The 17,430-nt window shown below is 41.8% G+C and overlaps 2 protein-coding genes across 5 annotated transcripts; both read left to right on the top strand.

Annotated features, from left to right (window-relative positions):
- The first annotated feature begins 1,615 nt into the window (after nt 1-1,615).
- Nucleotides 1,616-8,524, top strand: LOC146664019 (homeobox protein Hox-D3-like). 3 transcript variants are annotated; one of them, XM_085417015.1, is made up of 3 exons: nt 1,616-2,097; nt 6,401-6,775; nt 7,921-8,524. In XM_085417015.1, exons 2-3 carry the CDS (start codon nt 6,517-6,519, stop codon nt 8,514-8,516), a joined length of 855 nt encoding a protein of 284 aa, XP_085273141.1. In that variant the 5' UTR covers nt 1,616-2,097; nt 6,401-6,516; the 3' UTR covers nt 8,517-8,524. The 3 variants fall into 3 exon arrangements, with proteins under 3 accessions (XP_085273141.1, XP_085273142.1, XP_085273140.1); XM_085417016.1 differs by lacking the exon at nt 1,616-2,097 and adding an exon at nt 4,083-5,410; XM_085417014.1 differs by lacking the exon at nt 1,616-2,097 and having other exon boundaries at nt 4,083-6,775.
- A 1,262-nt stretch (nt 8,525-9,786) lies between these two features.
- Nucleotides 9,787-11,334, top strand: hoxb1b (homeobox B1b). 2 transcript variants are annotated; one of them, XM_085417020.1, is made up of 2 exons: nt 9,787-10,345; nt 10,603-11,334. In XM_085417020.1, the coding sequence occupies exons 1-2, from the start codon at nt 9,787-9,789 to the stop codon at nt 10,899-10,901; spliced, it is 858 nt and encodes a 285-aa protein (XP_085273146.1). In that variant the 3' UTR covers nt 10,902-11,334. The 2 variants fall into 2 exon arrangements, with proteins under 2 accessions (XP_085273146.1, XP_085273145.1); XM_085417019.1 differs by having other exon boundaries at nt 10,600-11,327.
- The last annotated feature ends 6,096 nt before the right edge of the window (nt 11,335-17,430 follow it).

The following is a 17,430-nucleotide window of genomic DNA, read 5'->3' as shown; positions in this document are numbered from 1 at the left end:
TTATAATCACATTCTTTGTGGTTTAACACCTTTATTAATGACACATAAACACTTATAACTGCAGGTATTGTGGTTAATGCTCCTTACTAATGACATTGTTGTTACTTTACTCCTTTAAAAAACGTATTAAGGTGTATACCTGCAGATTTTTTAACTAAAAGTATTTTAATAATGTAGTAACATAAAGTGTTGTTATGTCCAACCTTCTTCTAACGATAGCGTTCATCATTTAAAAGCTCAAACTTCTGTCTAATTTATATATATCCTCAGAACGGGTTATTATGAGCCCATATTAATGACTTATTAACTTTTATATCTGTTTTTAATGACTCGTTGAGTGTGTAACGTGTTGTATCATACCACTTGTCTCAATATTCTTATTATTGCAATTTTTATTATTTTAAAAAAATTGAAAACATCTTATTCATGTCTTAATAACAGCTGCTGGTTTTGCATTCAGCAAATTCTAATAACCTTTTTTAAAACTGGAAAGCTGAGACATTAAACCCCTTATTAATTTCTCATTTGCATTTATAATTCAATTCTTGGAAATTAACCTACCCCATCAATGAGATATAAACAGTTACAACTTCAGATTTTCATACAGTAATAACTTATTGGCATTAATAGCAATAAACTTTATTTTCAAACTTTATATTAAAACTAATCTCATCTATAAATGAATTTATAAGTTCTGAACTAAAGACTTGTTTTTGTGCATAAATTCCAGCAACATGCGTTGACCTTTATAAATCTACAAACATGTTGATGTTGTTGTTGTTGTTGTTGTTTTTAAAAATAAATAAATAATAATAATGACATATCTGGCTGTCAGCTGAATGACTTGTTGATAATTAAATCTTTATCAGTAAGTCAGTAACATTAATAATTGCAGACTGCATGTATTACATTTCCTGTAATTGAAGACTTTGTGGTTTAAACACTTCCAGTATTACATATAACTAAATATTTTATAAATGAAGCCTTTTATCAATAGCTTGTTAACCAAATTTTCATCTTTATCTAATTAACCTGCAATTAATTGTACAGTAGTTTTTTTTATTGCAACCTTTTATTAATAAGTTACTAGTATTAAAAACTGCAGACTGCATGTATTAATCCTCTTTATTTGTGACTTATTAACATTTAACATGCTGCTCCATGTCTGAAACATTTGATAAATTACTTGTTAATGACTTATTAAAATCTATGAAGTATTTAATGTGGCTTTAATAGCCTGTTACATACATGACATACATAGATTTCCAGCATGCGATAGGGATAAACATCATAGACCCAGGGGTTTTTTCACAATCTGGCTTTTTTTTTTCTTATTGATGACTTAAACAGGTCAATAATATTTATTAATCACTAATGAAGCCTTTAGTATAACTTATGAAGGGTTTTTTTTAAATTAAAAATTGCTGAATGTCCAGAAATATCCAGTGTCACGGTTCACAAAGTGAAAAGATCATGTTTAGATCTGATTTTTAAATTAGCTGACTTCATTCTTCCAGGCTTTTGTCCAAACGCCCGCAGAGACGGAGGATCTGTCACCTATATCCACCCTGTAGATCCGAATTTGTGTAAATACAGCAGCAGCCACAAATTCGCATCTTGGGGAGTATGTAGATGATGACACATCACCTAGAAGGGAAGAAAAACATTCGTCTAGAAGACAAGAAAATTCCTTTCTGTTTGTGTATCAGTGCAACATGAGCGCTACATTTGATATTTCGTGCTGGTGTGTGTGATTTTTTTTTTTCTTTAGAGCTGCAGGCCTTCTGCTCAGTTTGGCTGGCTGTTTTCTCTCCTCTTTCCTCCCTTTTAGCGCCTCATTGTTGGGGAGGGTGGAGGGTAAAGAATATGACATCTGGGAAAGTTGCCGGACGAGCCTTGAATGTGGGCATTGTTCCGCACATCATTTGTCACGTCTCCTTTTCACTGCCACTGTCCGTATAGTCAAGGAGGAGTTGTAGTTTGCAGCCAGGGGGAAATGTGAGGAGGAGGACCTCAAACAAACATTTCCAACGGACCTGACTGGATGGAGAAGCCGGCCTGGTGAGGAAAAGCATGAGGCACCGGAGAAGGAAAAAAGTAAGTTCACCAAAGTTGGATTTTACGCACTCGCAGTGTGAGTTTGATTAAAGTTTTCGGGAGTAACGCGGTTATATTTAGCATTTCTAAGCAGCAAAGGCAACAAATGAATCAAAGGCGAAGACAGGAGGAGCTTTATTAATGCACATTATTTTTAAAAATCCTCCCGTAAAGACACATTATATATTGCGTAACATCTGTTCAGCCTGCGCTGTGCAGCTGTTGACAATTACCCAAACAAACACTTATACATATATATCTGCTGTTTGTTTACTGCTTATAGATGCCAAACAACATTTTTAAATCACGGTTATTTATGAGTATTTGTTTGGTTATCGACTCGCTCGTGTTGCCTGCGTGGGGAATCAAGCCTCTGCCACCGCCGATTCAAGAGAATTAATTCGGGGCAATAAATCCCCTCCTCTGCGCACACGTGGTTCCTGCAGCTAATTGACAGGAGCGGTTGCAGTGCGCTGCATTTGTCAGCAGGCCTGCAGACTGAGTGGAGGGTGGCTGGAGGTGGAGGTGGTGGGGGTATGTGGAGGGTGTGTGTTTGTGTGTGTCCATCAAACACCAGACAGAAGAAGAAGAAGAGAGAGAAGACGATGAGGAAGATCGCGAGTGATGGGCGTAAAGTGCAGCTCGGGGATGTTGTCATACATGAGTGATAACGACATTCCACGAGGATCAAACCTATTTGTATTTATATTTATTGTGCATGCGTTATTCAGTGGAAACTGACTTATCAGGTCAGTCCATCTGCACCTCCACCCCCATCACACACACACACACACACACACACACACACACACACACACACACACACACACACACACACACACACACACACACACACACACACACACACACACACAGCCTCCACGTCTCATATATCAGAGGGCAGTTTTTGTCTAAACAGCGCACTTATTGCTGATTTTTCTTTGTGTGTTTATGGCGCTTTTTATAGGCTCTCAGGAGGATTTATGTTTATATGTGCACCTGTGTGCACCTGCAGTGCTTTACTCAAGTATTTCTGTCTACTTTCACTACATTTCAAAGGCAAATATTTGCTATTGTTTCTCTGATAACTTTGCAGAATAACAATAATTGTGTTAATGCATCCTATTAACAGAATAAAAAACTTTTTTATTGTGCTATAACCATATGTGTAACATTAAACTAATGCTTACACGTTAATGCACCATCAGTTATAATCCGGTATTTTTTCTTCCTATGCCATCAGAATGATTTTTGTCTTTGAAATTCTGTTTGATAATGAGACGATAGTTCTAACAGACATAATCTTTTCTTTCTCAAAGGCACACATTAGGGTTAGACCTTACTTTGGGCACCTTTGAGGGTAATACTTTGCACTTTAGCACAAAGGGGTTAAGCAGGGTAGCTGCATGCTAGTTGTTAAGCAGTTATGGCTGAGGACTAAATCTCAGAAATTCAGTGCCACACAAATTGCAGCTTCGACTGATGGGAATGTCTTAGCACAAAGGCAGCTTGTAGTTGAACCTTCCAGGGCTATAAGCTACATCTGGTCGGATCCATCAGCATACATGGAGAGCTGTACAGCTGTTCAAGCAGACGGCACTCGGCAGACTTTCAGCGCTGACCAAAGCCACAAAAAACAAAAACAAAAGAAAAAACCTACATGTGGGGCACAGAGAATGTTTTGCAAGACTGAAATTTTGATAACTAACTTATTATCAAAATTTCAGCCGGGATAGGCTCAAGACCCTGAATTGGAGAAGCAGGCGAAAATTCAACTTAAACAAAATAAACCAAAACTAATCAGGTTAAAGATATGGAGCTGATAGTGTGAAGGGCAAGTGTGATATTTCATTCAAGTGCATTTAATCATCTGTGACTCTCAGCATGCATGGATCAACACATTTCCTGGTAAACTAGAGCCAATCAAAATGTGGAAAATGGTGGTGGTGGTGGTGGTGGTGAGGGGGGTGGTGGTGGGTCATCTCTTCTGCAGGTCTGCATGTTTTTTAACGTTTTGGAGCAAACACAACACGTCACGCTTTTTTCTCCGTCTGCTAAATTCCACTTTTAACGTTTATTTTAATTCAGTCTTTGTTTAATCAGTAAAATGCGACTCGTGGAGCATAAATCTGGTTTCTCAGAGCGCTCTGGCCAAATATAGGAAGCAGTTTAATCAACGGTGATTGCACAAAATAACTGCACCAGTGTGCGTGAGGTAAATCAGACCTTTTGGACAGAAGGCCCACGGCTGCCATGAGACATTTTTGTGGCACGCATCAAAGATCAAAGACGTCCATTTGCATTAATTAACGCCACTGAGTTAAATATTACCCTCAAGAGCCAATCAAAGAGATCGAGCAAAACGTGAAGACGAGAGATCAAAGCACCGCCAATCGATCCGCTGCAGCGGTCACCAAAAACCAAAGCCAGCACAAGCCAGGCCTCGTTACACGATTTTCTTTTCTTTTTTTAATGGATGCTGCTGTGCTGACCGCGGTCTGTCTCCACTTTGGTGCTTTGAAATGAACCTCTCTGATCTCTCTTTTAAATTAAGGAAGAAAGGATCCATTACGCAAAGAATGCATTTGGTATAAAGACTAAACACTGATAGCTTTCTTTGGCTGAGTAATTTACGGCATCTCTGGCATCGGTCCTGAACTGGATGTCTGAATTTATTGTTACAGCAGCTGGACGACTTCCCAGGATTGTTTAAACAAGACGTGGCTGCCTGTGTGTTCATAGAAGTGTGATTTCTCTGCGCCCCGAAAGCTTCGCGGTGGAATTAAAAACTGGTAGCCTTTGGGTGTTTTTAATGCATGACAGTAGTGGTGGTGGAAGAGGTGGGAAGCATCTCCTTAACAGGCCATTTTCTTTATCTAAATCTACTTCAAATCGACTTCAGTGCCAAAAATATTTCAGCTCCCCCTGCCCTCTGCTGAGCCAACTTAATGTTTCTGGGTTTTCATTCTGCTCTAATTGCCGCAGAAACGTAGAGGAAGTCAATTTGCCATATAGAAAGACGTAAAAATCCCCTTTCTTATCTTTATCGCAGGCCTATTACCATACATGAAACTGAGCCTGCACGATCAGCAGAAAGGCTTCCTTTTTACGCGCACACACAGACACACACACATCCACACACACACACACACACACGCCGATCCTGTGTGCAGAAATGCAACGCAGGGCGGTCTGCAGCTGCAGAAACACTGTCCACTCCTTCACCACTCAAAGCCACGTCGCGTGCACCTTAACGCACGAGAGCCGCGTGCTTCTGCTGGGATTATTCACTAATCCGGGAGGTTTTCCAAAGGTGAGAGGAGCCGGTGTGTTTTGTTTGCGTGCAGGATTGTTTCAGCAGCGGAATGAATGTAGGTTGTGAAGGTAAGGCAGCCGAGCTGTTGTGCCGCGGACTGGGTTATGTGTCTTTATGATTTACGAGCCCGACTCCAGCCGCGGTTCAACCAGAGTTCATAAAGCTGCATGCCTCCAGTCTTATTCTCCCTCTCTCCCTTGCTCACTCCCTCTCCTCGTCCTTAAAACTGCGCCTTTAATAATTTCATTCTCTTTAATTTTGGAAGAAAAGTGAATTAAATTTAATTGCCCGAGAAGATGCGCACAAAACAGCCGCGGCGCACAAAGCACTTTTCTTTTATTTTGTGTTTAATTGATGGATTTTTCTTAGCAAACTGTGATGTAACGTTTAATTTTTTCCCCCTTAAAAAATGCCCAACGCAGGGCTATCCATTAACTGAACAAAGGCTGCTATTTATTAGCAGTCATACAGGCCTAATTTAATTTCCCGCAGCACCACTGAAAGCATGAATAAAAACACTGTTATTTGCTATATTTGTATTTAATGTATGGTTTTATATTTTAGCTATTTATATCTGTCAATTAGTATTATTTTTTTTCTCTTGCCCTGAATCTGAATCAAACAAAAGACTGCCTCCAATAAAGCTGCCCCTTTAATACTCTGCAATCCTTATATATTGCTTATGCTACTTACATAATTAAATGACAATAAAAGGAATTTGTAGGCCACTGAGGTCCATATTAATTGCAAAGGGTGAACAAGAGGATAATAATTGAATTTCTGCAGAGATTTTACAGGATTATCCTCCTCTTGGTGTGTTTTTTTTTTTCTTTCTTTCTCCAGCACACTCTTCATTCTGCGTCGCCTCTCTGGCTTGGAGAGGCTTGCTATTCATGTCAGCATACTATTGAGTTGATAAGATGGATCATTTAGTCTCCTCCCTGATTCTGTCTCCGTCTTTTTTCTTTTTTTGCTGGATCGTCTCAGGCCAAGAAGCCCTCTGTGGAAACCTGCCATGTGACATTTGGCTGCCAGCGCTTCGCCACAAGGTCAAAAAGGGAGGGGAGGAGAGGAGGGGGAGGAGGAGACCCTGTGCACGTTTAATGGAAATGCAGAAAACCAGCAGCGCTTCACACAGCATCCACCATCATCACCATCACCACCGTGACCTCTTCAGCGAGTCTCCGGATGGTGTGAGCGGCTTTGAGTGTGCTCCTCAGCAGCAAGTGGAGGCGTCTGAGCATGGCACGTTTCCCCGGAGGTCAAAGCAGCAAAACCCAAAGTTTGCAATGAGCAGAAAGATTTTCCCCTGGATGAAAGAGTCCAGACACTCAAATCAGAAACCCGGGAGGAGAGTCGCAGGTCTGTATGACATAAACCAGCAGCAGCAGAGGATTTTAAATGAAGCCGTTTCCAATCATTTTCCCTTCAACGTAGCTCCTAATGTAGCGTATATTCCCTGCAGTTCAGCATTAAAGCTGCAATCAGGCATGCGAGGGGAAGGCCCTGGCTCAGGATTTAGGATGACATTTGTTTTAAGAATAAAACAGACCAAGCAATATAATTTAATTTCACATGTCATGTTTATTACATAGAAAAATATTCAGATTTAATCGATTTTGGGGGGACAGACGAAGCCGAGAGTAACAGGACACAGACAGAATGACTCATCAGCGCAGAAATGCTGCTTATTAAAACAGGAAACACACAGATATAGATGGCCCTCCTTCATTTAAACTCACGTTTTTATTCTTTGCAATTATCTTCCACTTTAAATACAGTTTCTCTGAACCTAAATCAGAGACTTTCATGATTTATGACAGAAAAAAATATTTAAATAAAAGGCATAAGACAGTCAAATGTCCAGTATCAACTGACTTACCGAATTTCCCAGAGGAACCCACCCGAGGGATTAATAAAGTTTTATCTTATCTTATCTTATCTTACTTATTTGACATCAGACACACATAAACCAAACGAGAACGAGCCTGGACAGCACTTCTTCTTGTATATAAAAATGTATTTTTATATTTGGGTTTCATTTAGTAAATCATTAAACGCATAGAAATTGCCCCTCCCCCGCCACACACACACAAATAGTTAAAATCAACATCCTTGAAATGCGTAGACTTCAAACACAAACTCATCACCTGCATTTTAGCCTTGGAGCTTGCTGACTTTGCCCTTTAGCACATGCGTACTAACTTGCTCACAGAGCACCAGAGGCACCGCGAAGCTGTGGTAACGTTATGTGTCCTCTGCGCTGCTCCTTTATTCTGTTCTGCTGTTGATTTTATTTACTGATTAAACTTTAATTTGCTGTTTTTACTTTTGATCTTTTACTTTTTGCTTTTTTTTTATAATGGGGGTGGGGGGGTGGGGGGTCATAGCAGGAAGAGCAGGAATGAGACATAAGACTAAAACTAAAAGATGTGCAAACTTAAAGAGTTATTGAAGGGGAAGCTTCTAATTTGATCACGTTCCCGTGCACATTATTGTCTCTACAGACTGCCCCGTGAACGAGAAGAGTCCAAGCAGCGCGACCCCGGCCTCCAAGCGAACGCGCACCGCGTACACGAGCGCGCAACTGGTGGAGCTGGAGAAGGAGTTCCACTTCAGCCGCTACCTCTGCAGGCCGAGGCGCGTGGAGATGGCCGGCCTGCTCAACCTTCACGAGAGGCAGATCAAGATCTGGTTCCAGAACCGGAGGATGAAGCAGAAAAAGGACCAGCGAGGTCAGGGCCTCCCTCCAGCCATCACCACCTCCTCTTGCTCGCCCTCGTCCTCCCCCTCCGCCCCGGGAAGCCCCACTCTGTCGAGCCTGGGTTATGTCCATCTGGGAGGGGATTACCAACCGGCCTCCCCTCCGCTCAGGCCCCAGCTGCAGCAGGAGCAGCAGCCTGCGTACCCGGCAAACTACTCTAAATATCCAGTTTCAGGCTTCACGCATGGCCCGCAGTTTGATGTGCAGTACAGCACCCACACAAGCTCACACACACCAAACCCCAACCTGCGAGGAAACGACCTGAGCGGCTCGTATTTCTCACAGAGCTGCAGTCCTCAGGAAAGAATCATGCAAGCTCCCAAACTGACCCACCTGTAGCGCACGGTGTGGATTTATAAAGAAGCGCAATACTGATATATTTCCATGCATGCGTTATTTATTTATTTATTTGACTAATTAATCAGAATATTAGTCTCAAATGTTGTTGTTTTTTATCTGTATTTATAAATCATTTGCTGTGTGTTTTAAGTGCAAAGTTTCGGTTATTTTCTTTTCGACTTTAACTTTCGTTTAATAATTAAGACCTTAAATTAAAAAGGTTCACTGCTGTAATTTACCCAACATAATAATAATAATAATAATAATAATAATAATAATAATAATAATAATAATGATAATAATGATAATAATTTATTCCACCAGATTTGATCTCCAAAATAAAAGAGCCAAGCGCAAATTTCTCTCTTTTAATTAGAGCTTAGTTAGCGCCTGAGGTTTATAACCTTACATTAACTCTTATAAGAGGAGAGTGGAGCTTGTAGGCTTTGGAGGATTTTACCCTGTAAGTGTGAACAACTTTTAAGCAGAAAAAGAAAGACGCGGTGGAGAAAAAAAAGACTGTATATGGTTCTTAAACGTGTCTTTGTTCTTTTATGGGGGAAATGGGCCAAACAAGCTGTCAATCTTTTAAAAGGAGCCATGATGGATCACTGGAGTCACTGCAATGCCTTTCCCCCCTTGCCTGATTCGGTGTCTGTCTGCAGGGTTCACTCAGTCCGAACGTGTTTTAATAATAAGCCAGTTATTTAAGCAGCTACAAAAAGTTTATTTTCAGTATAGAAATTAGCTTCATTCATGTCATTTAGAACAGATAATTAAACAAAGTGCATGAAAAACAAATGATATCACAATTAAAACAGCTGCAGGCCATAAATCAATAGAAAAGGTTATTTTATATTATTTGTTCAAGAGTAAAATAACTCGAAAAAAGTAACTTTTTTGTTATTATCATTTTTATTATCATTTTTTTCTCATATTCATTTATCATTTTTTCTTCCTGTAACACTGTGGCCTGAAAATGTGTCCTCCTGTTTGCCTTCCTATCAGATGGATGAGCGAGTTTGATTGAAGCATTTGTCATGTAAATGCGAGGCCGTTTGATGGACGAGTCTGCAGACTTGACAGAGTGCTGTAGGTCCCTTGCCATTGGCGTTTGGCGGGTCACATGGTGTGTCAGGAAGGTGATATGAGGGTGGAAGGCAGTTTTACAGCTTTGACATACTACCTAGAAGGTTAGGGCAAAGGGAGCACCGATTAATGACTGCACGGTCTTGATCAGTTCTGAACAAACGGCAGGCCCAGGTTCAGGATGAACTCATACTTAGATTACCCCGTATGCAACCGGGGAGCAAATATTTTCAGCGCAAAGGCCGGATACCACAACTTAAACCATGGATATACATCCTCCAACTCTTGCGCAACAAGTGATAGTTACGCACCGGACGGACGTGTAATGGTCGCAACTTCGGCGCCCCACCAGACTCCGAGCCTCCCTCTGCACCACCAGAACCACGTAGGCTTGGACATGCCGTTCGCGGGACCGGGCAACTCCGTGTATGGCTCACCTCTGGAGTACGGACATCACCAGTACGGCCTCGCCCCCGAGCAGGACCGGAGCTTTATCCATGCACAAGTCTCACCCCTCGCCACAAACATGGCTCCCTATACCGGGGACAGTTGTGGGCCTGGGGTTGCACCGGGAGGCCAGTATCTGCATTTTGGCAGCGGGGATCAGAGGCAGCAAGAATATTCAGAAAGTGTTTACGCAAGGTTACCGCCTCCATGTAAGGAAAGGGATTTGGAGCATGTAGAGGAAACTTCGAAAACTTTCGACTGGATGAAAGTGAAGAGGAATCCTCCCAAAACAGGTCTGTTATGAGGAAATCAGAGCTAAGAAATGCAGTTTAGAAACCAAACGGGATCTGTTCCCCGTGCGTAAAACCCCCATCCAGCTGATATAATTAGACCAAATTGTTTTAGATTGTCCTCAAATGATTTGGCAGCTAATATTTCACGCATTTCTTCTGTTCACGCTGACATTTTCATCGTCATTAAAGCCCACTCTTTAGCCCCACGACTTTCATTTTCCTCTATCATCCCATTCATCCATTTCTCTCCACAGCAGTCGTGTCGGAGTTCGGTGTTCCCGGCCAGCACAACGTGATCCGCACTAACTTCACCACCAAGCAGCTGACAGAGCTGGAGAAGGAATTCCACTTCAACAAATACCTATCGCGGGCAAGGCGGGTGGAGGTGGCGGCCAGCCTGGAGCTCAATGAGACGCAGGTGAAAATCTGGTTTCAGAACCGGAGGATGAAGCAGAAGAAACGGGAGAAACTGGGCTGTGTTTTAGTCAACACCCCGGCACCAACGGAGAAACTTTCCACCTCTGAAGCCTCCCCAAAGACACAAGAGAAAAACTAAACCGTGACTACAAATATAACTGGAGGCCCGAGCAGAGTTTTTCACATTTTCCCCAAAGTTGCACCATTCCAGAAAAAACTGAAAATTGCTTGTGGACTTGTGAACTATACAGGGTAGGCAGTGTCTGCTTGTAGTCATTTAATCTTTCTATTACACACCTCCATGCTGTTTTTTCTTTGTTTGTTGGCGCACTGATGTACTCAGTGTTACCGTTTGCACTATTTATTTACAGGGTATTTTCCAACAGTTGTTGAAACAATTTAGCTTAATAAAGTCTATAAAATGCAATAAGAGTTGTATTTGTTGCGTGTGTGAGTGTGCAATAAAATAAAAACAAAAAAAGAGTATCCAGATAATTCTGATTCAGTCCAATCAAACTTTAAATTCTGATAAAGAATTTGTTCTGTTTCACTGTGTAAAATAAAGTTATGTGTGGTTTTAAAAACTTATTCCCCCCCCTGTATGTTTACCTCTATTATTAGTCCCCTTGCATAATGTGACAAGAGGAATCTTTCACAACACATGGGGTGGTTCTCAGTGACCTTTTCACCTCGAAATACCTCCAGGGGCTCTAAACATGACAACAAACTCCAGGGAGGCAGGTCTCAGACTCGATTTGTTACCCAAATTCTGCCGGGACACAGGTTGTCACAGGTTGTCACTGAAGTCCATTTGTATCTTATAAAATTTAACAATCTTTCTTTTAAAATGATGAAATCAATTAACCTCTCAGCGCTTACTCTGGTTTCACCTTGAGCCAAAGGCTCGCCGGACCTGACCGCCTACTTTCTTGTGATGTTGAAGGGGCAGCAGTTTCAATATTTGCACTGGGTGTTAGGTTTGCACACAGTTTCTGCCCCAACAGCACTGGCCTGTTGCTGCCCCTTTCCCCAAAGCTAAGGTTCACACAGAGTTCAGGCACAAATGAATGCAGAGTCAATCTGTCAAGACACCAGAGAGGCTCAGAGAAGTGCGCTCTAAGTCTCTCAGATCTTTGCAGGTATTGCTTTTAATATTGAGACTAATAAGGTTGTAGGTCATTTAGGTTGTGCTCCAGATTGTGCAAACTTTAATCTCTCCGAGGCTGCTCAAAAACAAGTTTTAAGGAAATGGAAATCATTTGAAATATATCTGCATGAGTATGCAGTCCTCTGACAACTATATTAAAAATTTATACAGTCCTACGAATAGAAGTTACAGTTGAAATACCATACGGCCCATTACTGTAAATTAGAAAAGGAGCAGAGAGGTTTGGTGACATGCATTTCTTTACAAACCAACAGCCTGCTCTTCAGATGAGTCGCAAGGCCAAGGACTGGGAAGGCGATAATCTATAAGGTGAATAGTGACAGATTCAACAACAAAAAAGGGGGACGGTGTGGAAAACAAGTGTGGGACTTCATTCCAGAGGTGCGATCTCTGCCATCTCTGTAGGTAATACCTCAGCGCTCCCAGTGGGCTCTCCATCTGGAGGTGTCAGAGTCGGTGCTGCAGCCAACACCACGGAGACAGATGTTCAGCTGGGGGAGAGGAGAAAGGAGGAGGATGTTTTTCACCTTCGGATCAGTTCAGCCCTCTTTGCCTTCGCCCGGGGAATGTAGGACAGCGAGAGGAGAGGAGCACAGAATGGTTAATGAACACAAAAGGAACACAAAGAAGAAACTGTTACAGGCGCAAATATAGTCGAAACTATTAATAGCTCCAGCAAAAACAGCCTCCTTTTCTTTCCTCAGATGTCTTTAGCCGGCACGTCCGCCCCCCTCCCTGCACTTTGCTTGAGGTCAACCCAGTGCTGTTTGTACCCCATGCTGCTTGCAGTTGTTGCAGGCTCTTTTACAAGTCTATTGCCAGGCTCACTTCCTTGGTTTTCTACCAGTTCCTCTGTCGCATGTCACTCTGCAGGGTCCCCGGGCTTCAAAGGAAAACTAGATACAGTATTCATGGCATAACCGGGGGTTGGTCATCCAAAAGATACCACAGAGGGAAGATATCAAACACAGCTTTGAGGGATAACACCATTTTATCTTGTACTGTAAGACACAGACATCAAAATAAATGGATGAAAGAAATTTGGTTCTGTTCAGTTTCTTGAAAACTTCTTAGAATATTTATCAAACCTAACAAATTACAGTTCAAACAAGGACTCATTTTCCATCTTTGTCCTGTTTTTTTTTTTTTTTTTTTAAATGCTATTGACCTTTATTAAGATCGAGACCATAAATTAATGTCTAACCAAAGAAATGGAAGAACTAAAAATAGGTGTATGGAATCAGAAACTTAAGGGGAAACAGCTCTGTGCACTGAATCTTCTTTTATTTATTATTTGAAATAAATATAAACATCTTCAGTTTTAACATTTCTTAACTTTCTCTGTCAGTCTGGCACTACAATGAATTTGTTCGGCTTTTGTGCTGCTGGCTACACAAAATAAGACATTTGATGTCATCTCTGTGGGATATGTGAAATTAGAAAAAGCATTTTTCTCCATATAAAACGTCTGTTTGGTTTCCCATTGGCTCTGAGAGGGGTCTCTCCTCCTCCTTAGTTTATGAGGACTGTTTGGGGGCAGTTTCTCTCTTAAGCTCATCCATCCTTGAAACTTATTAATTTACCGATTCAAAAAAAAAATCTACAGCTTAATAGATTGTTTGCATATGTAATTTTCACTTCATGATTGTATCAGTTAATGGTGTTGTCACAGTATCTTTAGCATCAATGCAATAAGACAGATTTGTTGCGTTTTGTATTTTCTGGCAAACAATTAAGAATGAAAGCATTACAGAGGTGGAACTATAACTGTAGAAAGAGCAGATAAAAATAATAATTACACAGTTATTAGCAGTGTTATATGTGCATTATTAACACAGTGTTTCACCCCTAATATGAAGCACGACTCTTGGACGCTGAGGTGAAATGCTTTGATGACATCACTCCGTGTGCAGATATAACTGGGTTTAAATGTAACACGCATATTTTTATAATTAGCAATGATGAGAAAAACAGACTTTTAAACACTTCTTAAAAAGGTGTTTAAAGAAATTAAAACCAAACTTGCATATGCATTTTTTTTTATTGTTATCAAAATTCATTTGAGGTGTTTGGTCTGTGAAATTCAGTAGTTTTTTTCCCTTTTTTAAAAAATTATGTTGGTGTTTATACCCTCATTGCTGTAGGAGGGAAACAAAACTATGATAAACAATTACGTTTGAAAGTCTTATAATCTGAGTAGATATGGGTTGGTACCAGTGTACTGCCGTACCCCTAATTCTTTTTATTTTCATGATTTCTTTCACAGTTTTTGAGGTTTGTGGAGAGGGGCTGCCTGGGTATGAGTGGCACGCTCTTTGTTTTGGCACTGAGGCTCTTTATAGCCAAGCCTGAGACATTCTTGACAACCATCCCCCATCCGAGTCAGGCTCGATTGGATCTGGAGGCGCTGGCCGACCTGAAGCTCCCGTCTCCCGGGTCCCACTGCGACTGCATCCTTTCCCCACTCCATCAGCATGGTAACTGAGAGAGACAAGTGACTTGGCCAGGGTTAACGTCTTAATACTCCCCGGGATTGCCTCCAGGATCCAAATGGCTACCCCTAATAGTTTTCCTCCTCTGTGTGCCTGTCAGACCGCCATGACTATATGCCGTAAGAAAAACAAGACTAGCTGAGAGGCAGCGTAACGAGGCAGCACGATGAAATAATGAGGGGTGGTGAGGAAGAAGAGAAAGCTTTGGTGTAAAGACGCAGGTACGAAGCGCTGCCTGATACTTTGCATGGAAAGCTTGCACACTTGAAATTAAACCAGCTCTTTTCCTTAAAGCCCAGGAGGGGGGAAACCAGAACTCAATCAGTGTCACGTCACATGGTTCAAAGCGGCCAATTCGATGCTGCCAGGAGGCTGAGAAATGCAAGGTGACAGTTCATTTTACCAGTGACAGTGTGTCGGTCTCGCTTGCTGGTTCCACAGTCAATTCCCAGCGAGCAGTGAAGGTTGAGTGTTGCTGTAGACAGACAGCAGCTTACCACCCTCCCCTCACACCACCACCTTCCTCCTCCTCTTCCTCCTCACCGCCGCTCTCTCATCGACCCTGCTCTGCTTTGTATTCCAATTAACTGGACAGAGGGAGAGGCGGCAGCATTGCCGGATCACAAGCAAAGGCAGACACATTCTTCTGGCGTCCTTCCAGTCTCTCAATCCCACCATATCAATAGTGCTGTGCTTCCCTTTTTCCCCCTTCACTTTCCCTCTCCTCTTGGCTTATGACAAGGGCCAGTTGTTCCAGAGGGGTAATTCATGGATTCTTCTTTAACAACTGCCTCTAGGGACAAAGTCCTGGTAATGAAAAATAGGTCCCTCGCTCACACATTCATACATCACATGTAATAGAGGTGTGCAATCACTCAGTCGAGTCAACGCACTGCTAGCTGTAACTGCTGTCCTTAACAGACACCTCAAATAATGCTGAATTAATATTTTGAAACGGCTCATATATCCTAACATAATACAATTTGAATGATTTTCTATTCAATGCTCTCAGGGCTAACATTGATTGGAGCACAAGCTGAGGTAACTCTCCGAGTCAGTCAATGTGAGGCTGACTGAAGGTTGTAGATTTAGCACAGCACATTTGCTCTCTTCTGTCTTTCGTGTCCTCAATCTATCATCACTTTTTTTTAACTTCGCCCCCCCCCTGCACTGACATATGTTTGAGCAATGGGTGGGTTGGGAATTCAATGATTCGGAGGAAATCTGAAGAGTAAACTACATCTTTTTTTATCTCCTTGAGCAACACAAACATTTACAAGAGACCGTCAAGAATCAGGCCAAACACCTTTTTTTTTTTTTTAAATGAATGCATTTAAATTTGCGCACCATCTTGAGATATATTCTATTTTGAAAGGTGAAGGAGTGACTTTAAGCTATTTTTGTGGCCAATTTGTTTGAAGGTGAGTGTCGCTTTCTTTTTAAACTACTTCCTTTTCCTCTTCTAAACTAAAGACAAACAGAGCTCGACAGACAGGTGTGGGTGCCTCTTTATTTGCCCCTCTGGACTGCCTATCTGGAGAATGCAGTGTTGTGTGTTTGCAGGACAGGATACACACACACACACACACACACACACACACACACACACACACACACACACACACACACACACACACACACACACACACACACACACTCAAACACATACCCTTCATGCCCTGAGGAGCCTCCTGACTCTCTCTCTTCTGGCTCTATCAGATCAGAGAGACCTGCTGTCCCTCCCCACACCGCAATGCAAATGAAAAGGAATGCGCTGATAAAAGGCCAGATCCCGGAGATGAGAGAGGGCAGAAGGAGGACAGAGGCAGCAAATGCTGAAGGGGGTGAGAGCCTCTTGGGGAGATGAGAGGCAGCAGAGGAGTCAGTGTTGGTAGTAGTGGGAGATCATAGTCTTGCTCCCCCTCGGCGGCGTTTGATACAGGGCTTTTGTCGCTCTTTCAGCGGTGCATTGTTGGGTGGTGTAATCCCCGTTGGATTACAAAGGGCTTCCCTTTTCATATGGGGCTGACCCAGCAGGCAGGTGGCTGGGGCTCTGTGGAGCTGTCAAGGGGAGGGAACCTCTTTTCCAGGGGAGGGGACCCCCAGTTCCTCTTACCTTCACAGGGGCTTTTTGCTGGAAGGCCAGTCAGGCACAGGTCAGTGTGGGGACAATCCTGACATGGGATTCAACTCGTCCTGACCCCACGGGTTCTTGTGGAGAAGTGACAAGGAAGGACTCCATCATGAGACAGAATTTAACATGAAAACATGTGAAAACACGTGAAAGTATTGTTTGGTGATCAAAAAAAAAGATTTTTAAATAAAAACAGGATCATCGCAGCTGCAACGATTAAGATTAGAGTCAACATGCTGCATTAAGAGTTAAAAAATGCAAGTTTAAGATCTGAAATAATAAAAATCTTGTCTATAGTTTAAAATATGGTATCAGCCATACATCACTTGATTGATACGTCGTGTTTTCTGTCAATGTGAGCTGTGTCTGATTGAGCTTTGCTTATTTGATGGCTTTCCTCACACGCTTTCAGTAATAGAGGATCAATAACACAATAGCAACAACCACCAATATTTCTATTTCTAATATAGCTACTACCACAGCCTCCTCTGCTCATTTCAGCTGAGCCCAGTCCAATCCAGGTCATCCTCTGCTGGCAAACGTAACCATTCATCCAGGCCCTGTCAAATAGTGAGGGGCCAATTTAGTGAAGCTGCATTCATTTATTGTCATAAATATACTAATTAGTTTTTCAGCCAAAACCAAAGACCCATGAAAGTGTCATATTTAAGCAGTGAAACTGAGAATTTATGATACCCGCTTTGCCAAGATGTGCTATTTATGCAGAAGGTAATGTTTAACCAGTTAAATTCAGATTCAGTAACAAAGCTATATGTTAACTGCATCCCTGTTGATATTTATATTCTCATCTTAAAAAGAAAAGAAAAAAGAAAGACAGATTCAGAACTCAATATCTACTAGAGGGAAAGCATTA

This window comes from Rhamphochromis longiceps, linkage group LG8, assembly GCF_057381845.1.
Source record: "Rhamphochromis longiceps isolate RC_006_pf linkage group LG8, R_longiceps_female_GT1.1, whole genome shotgun sequence".
Taxonomy (NCBI): domain Eukaryota; kingdom Metazoa; phylum Chordata; class Actinopteri; order Cichliformes; family Cichlidae; genus Rhamphochromis; species Rhamphochromis longiceps.
Note: the sequence above shows the minus strand (reverse complement) of the source record. Positions and strands in the feature narration are given on the sequence as shown.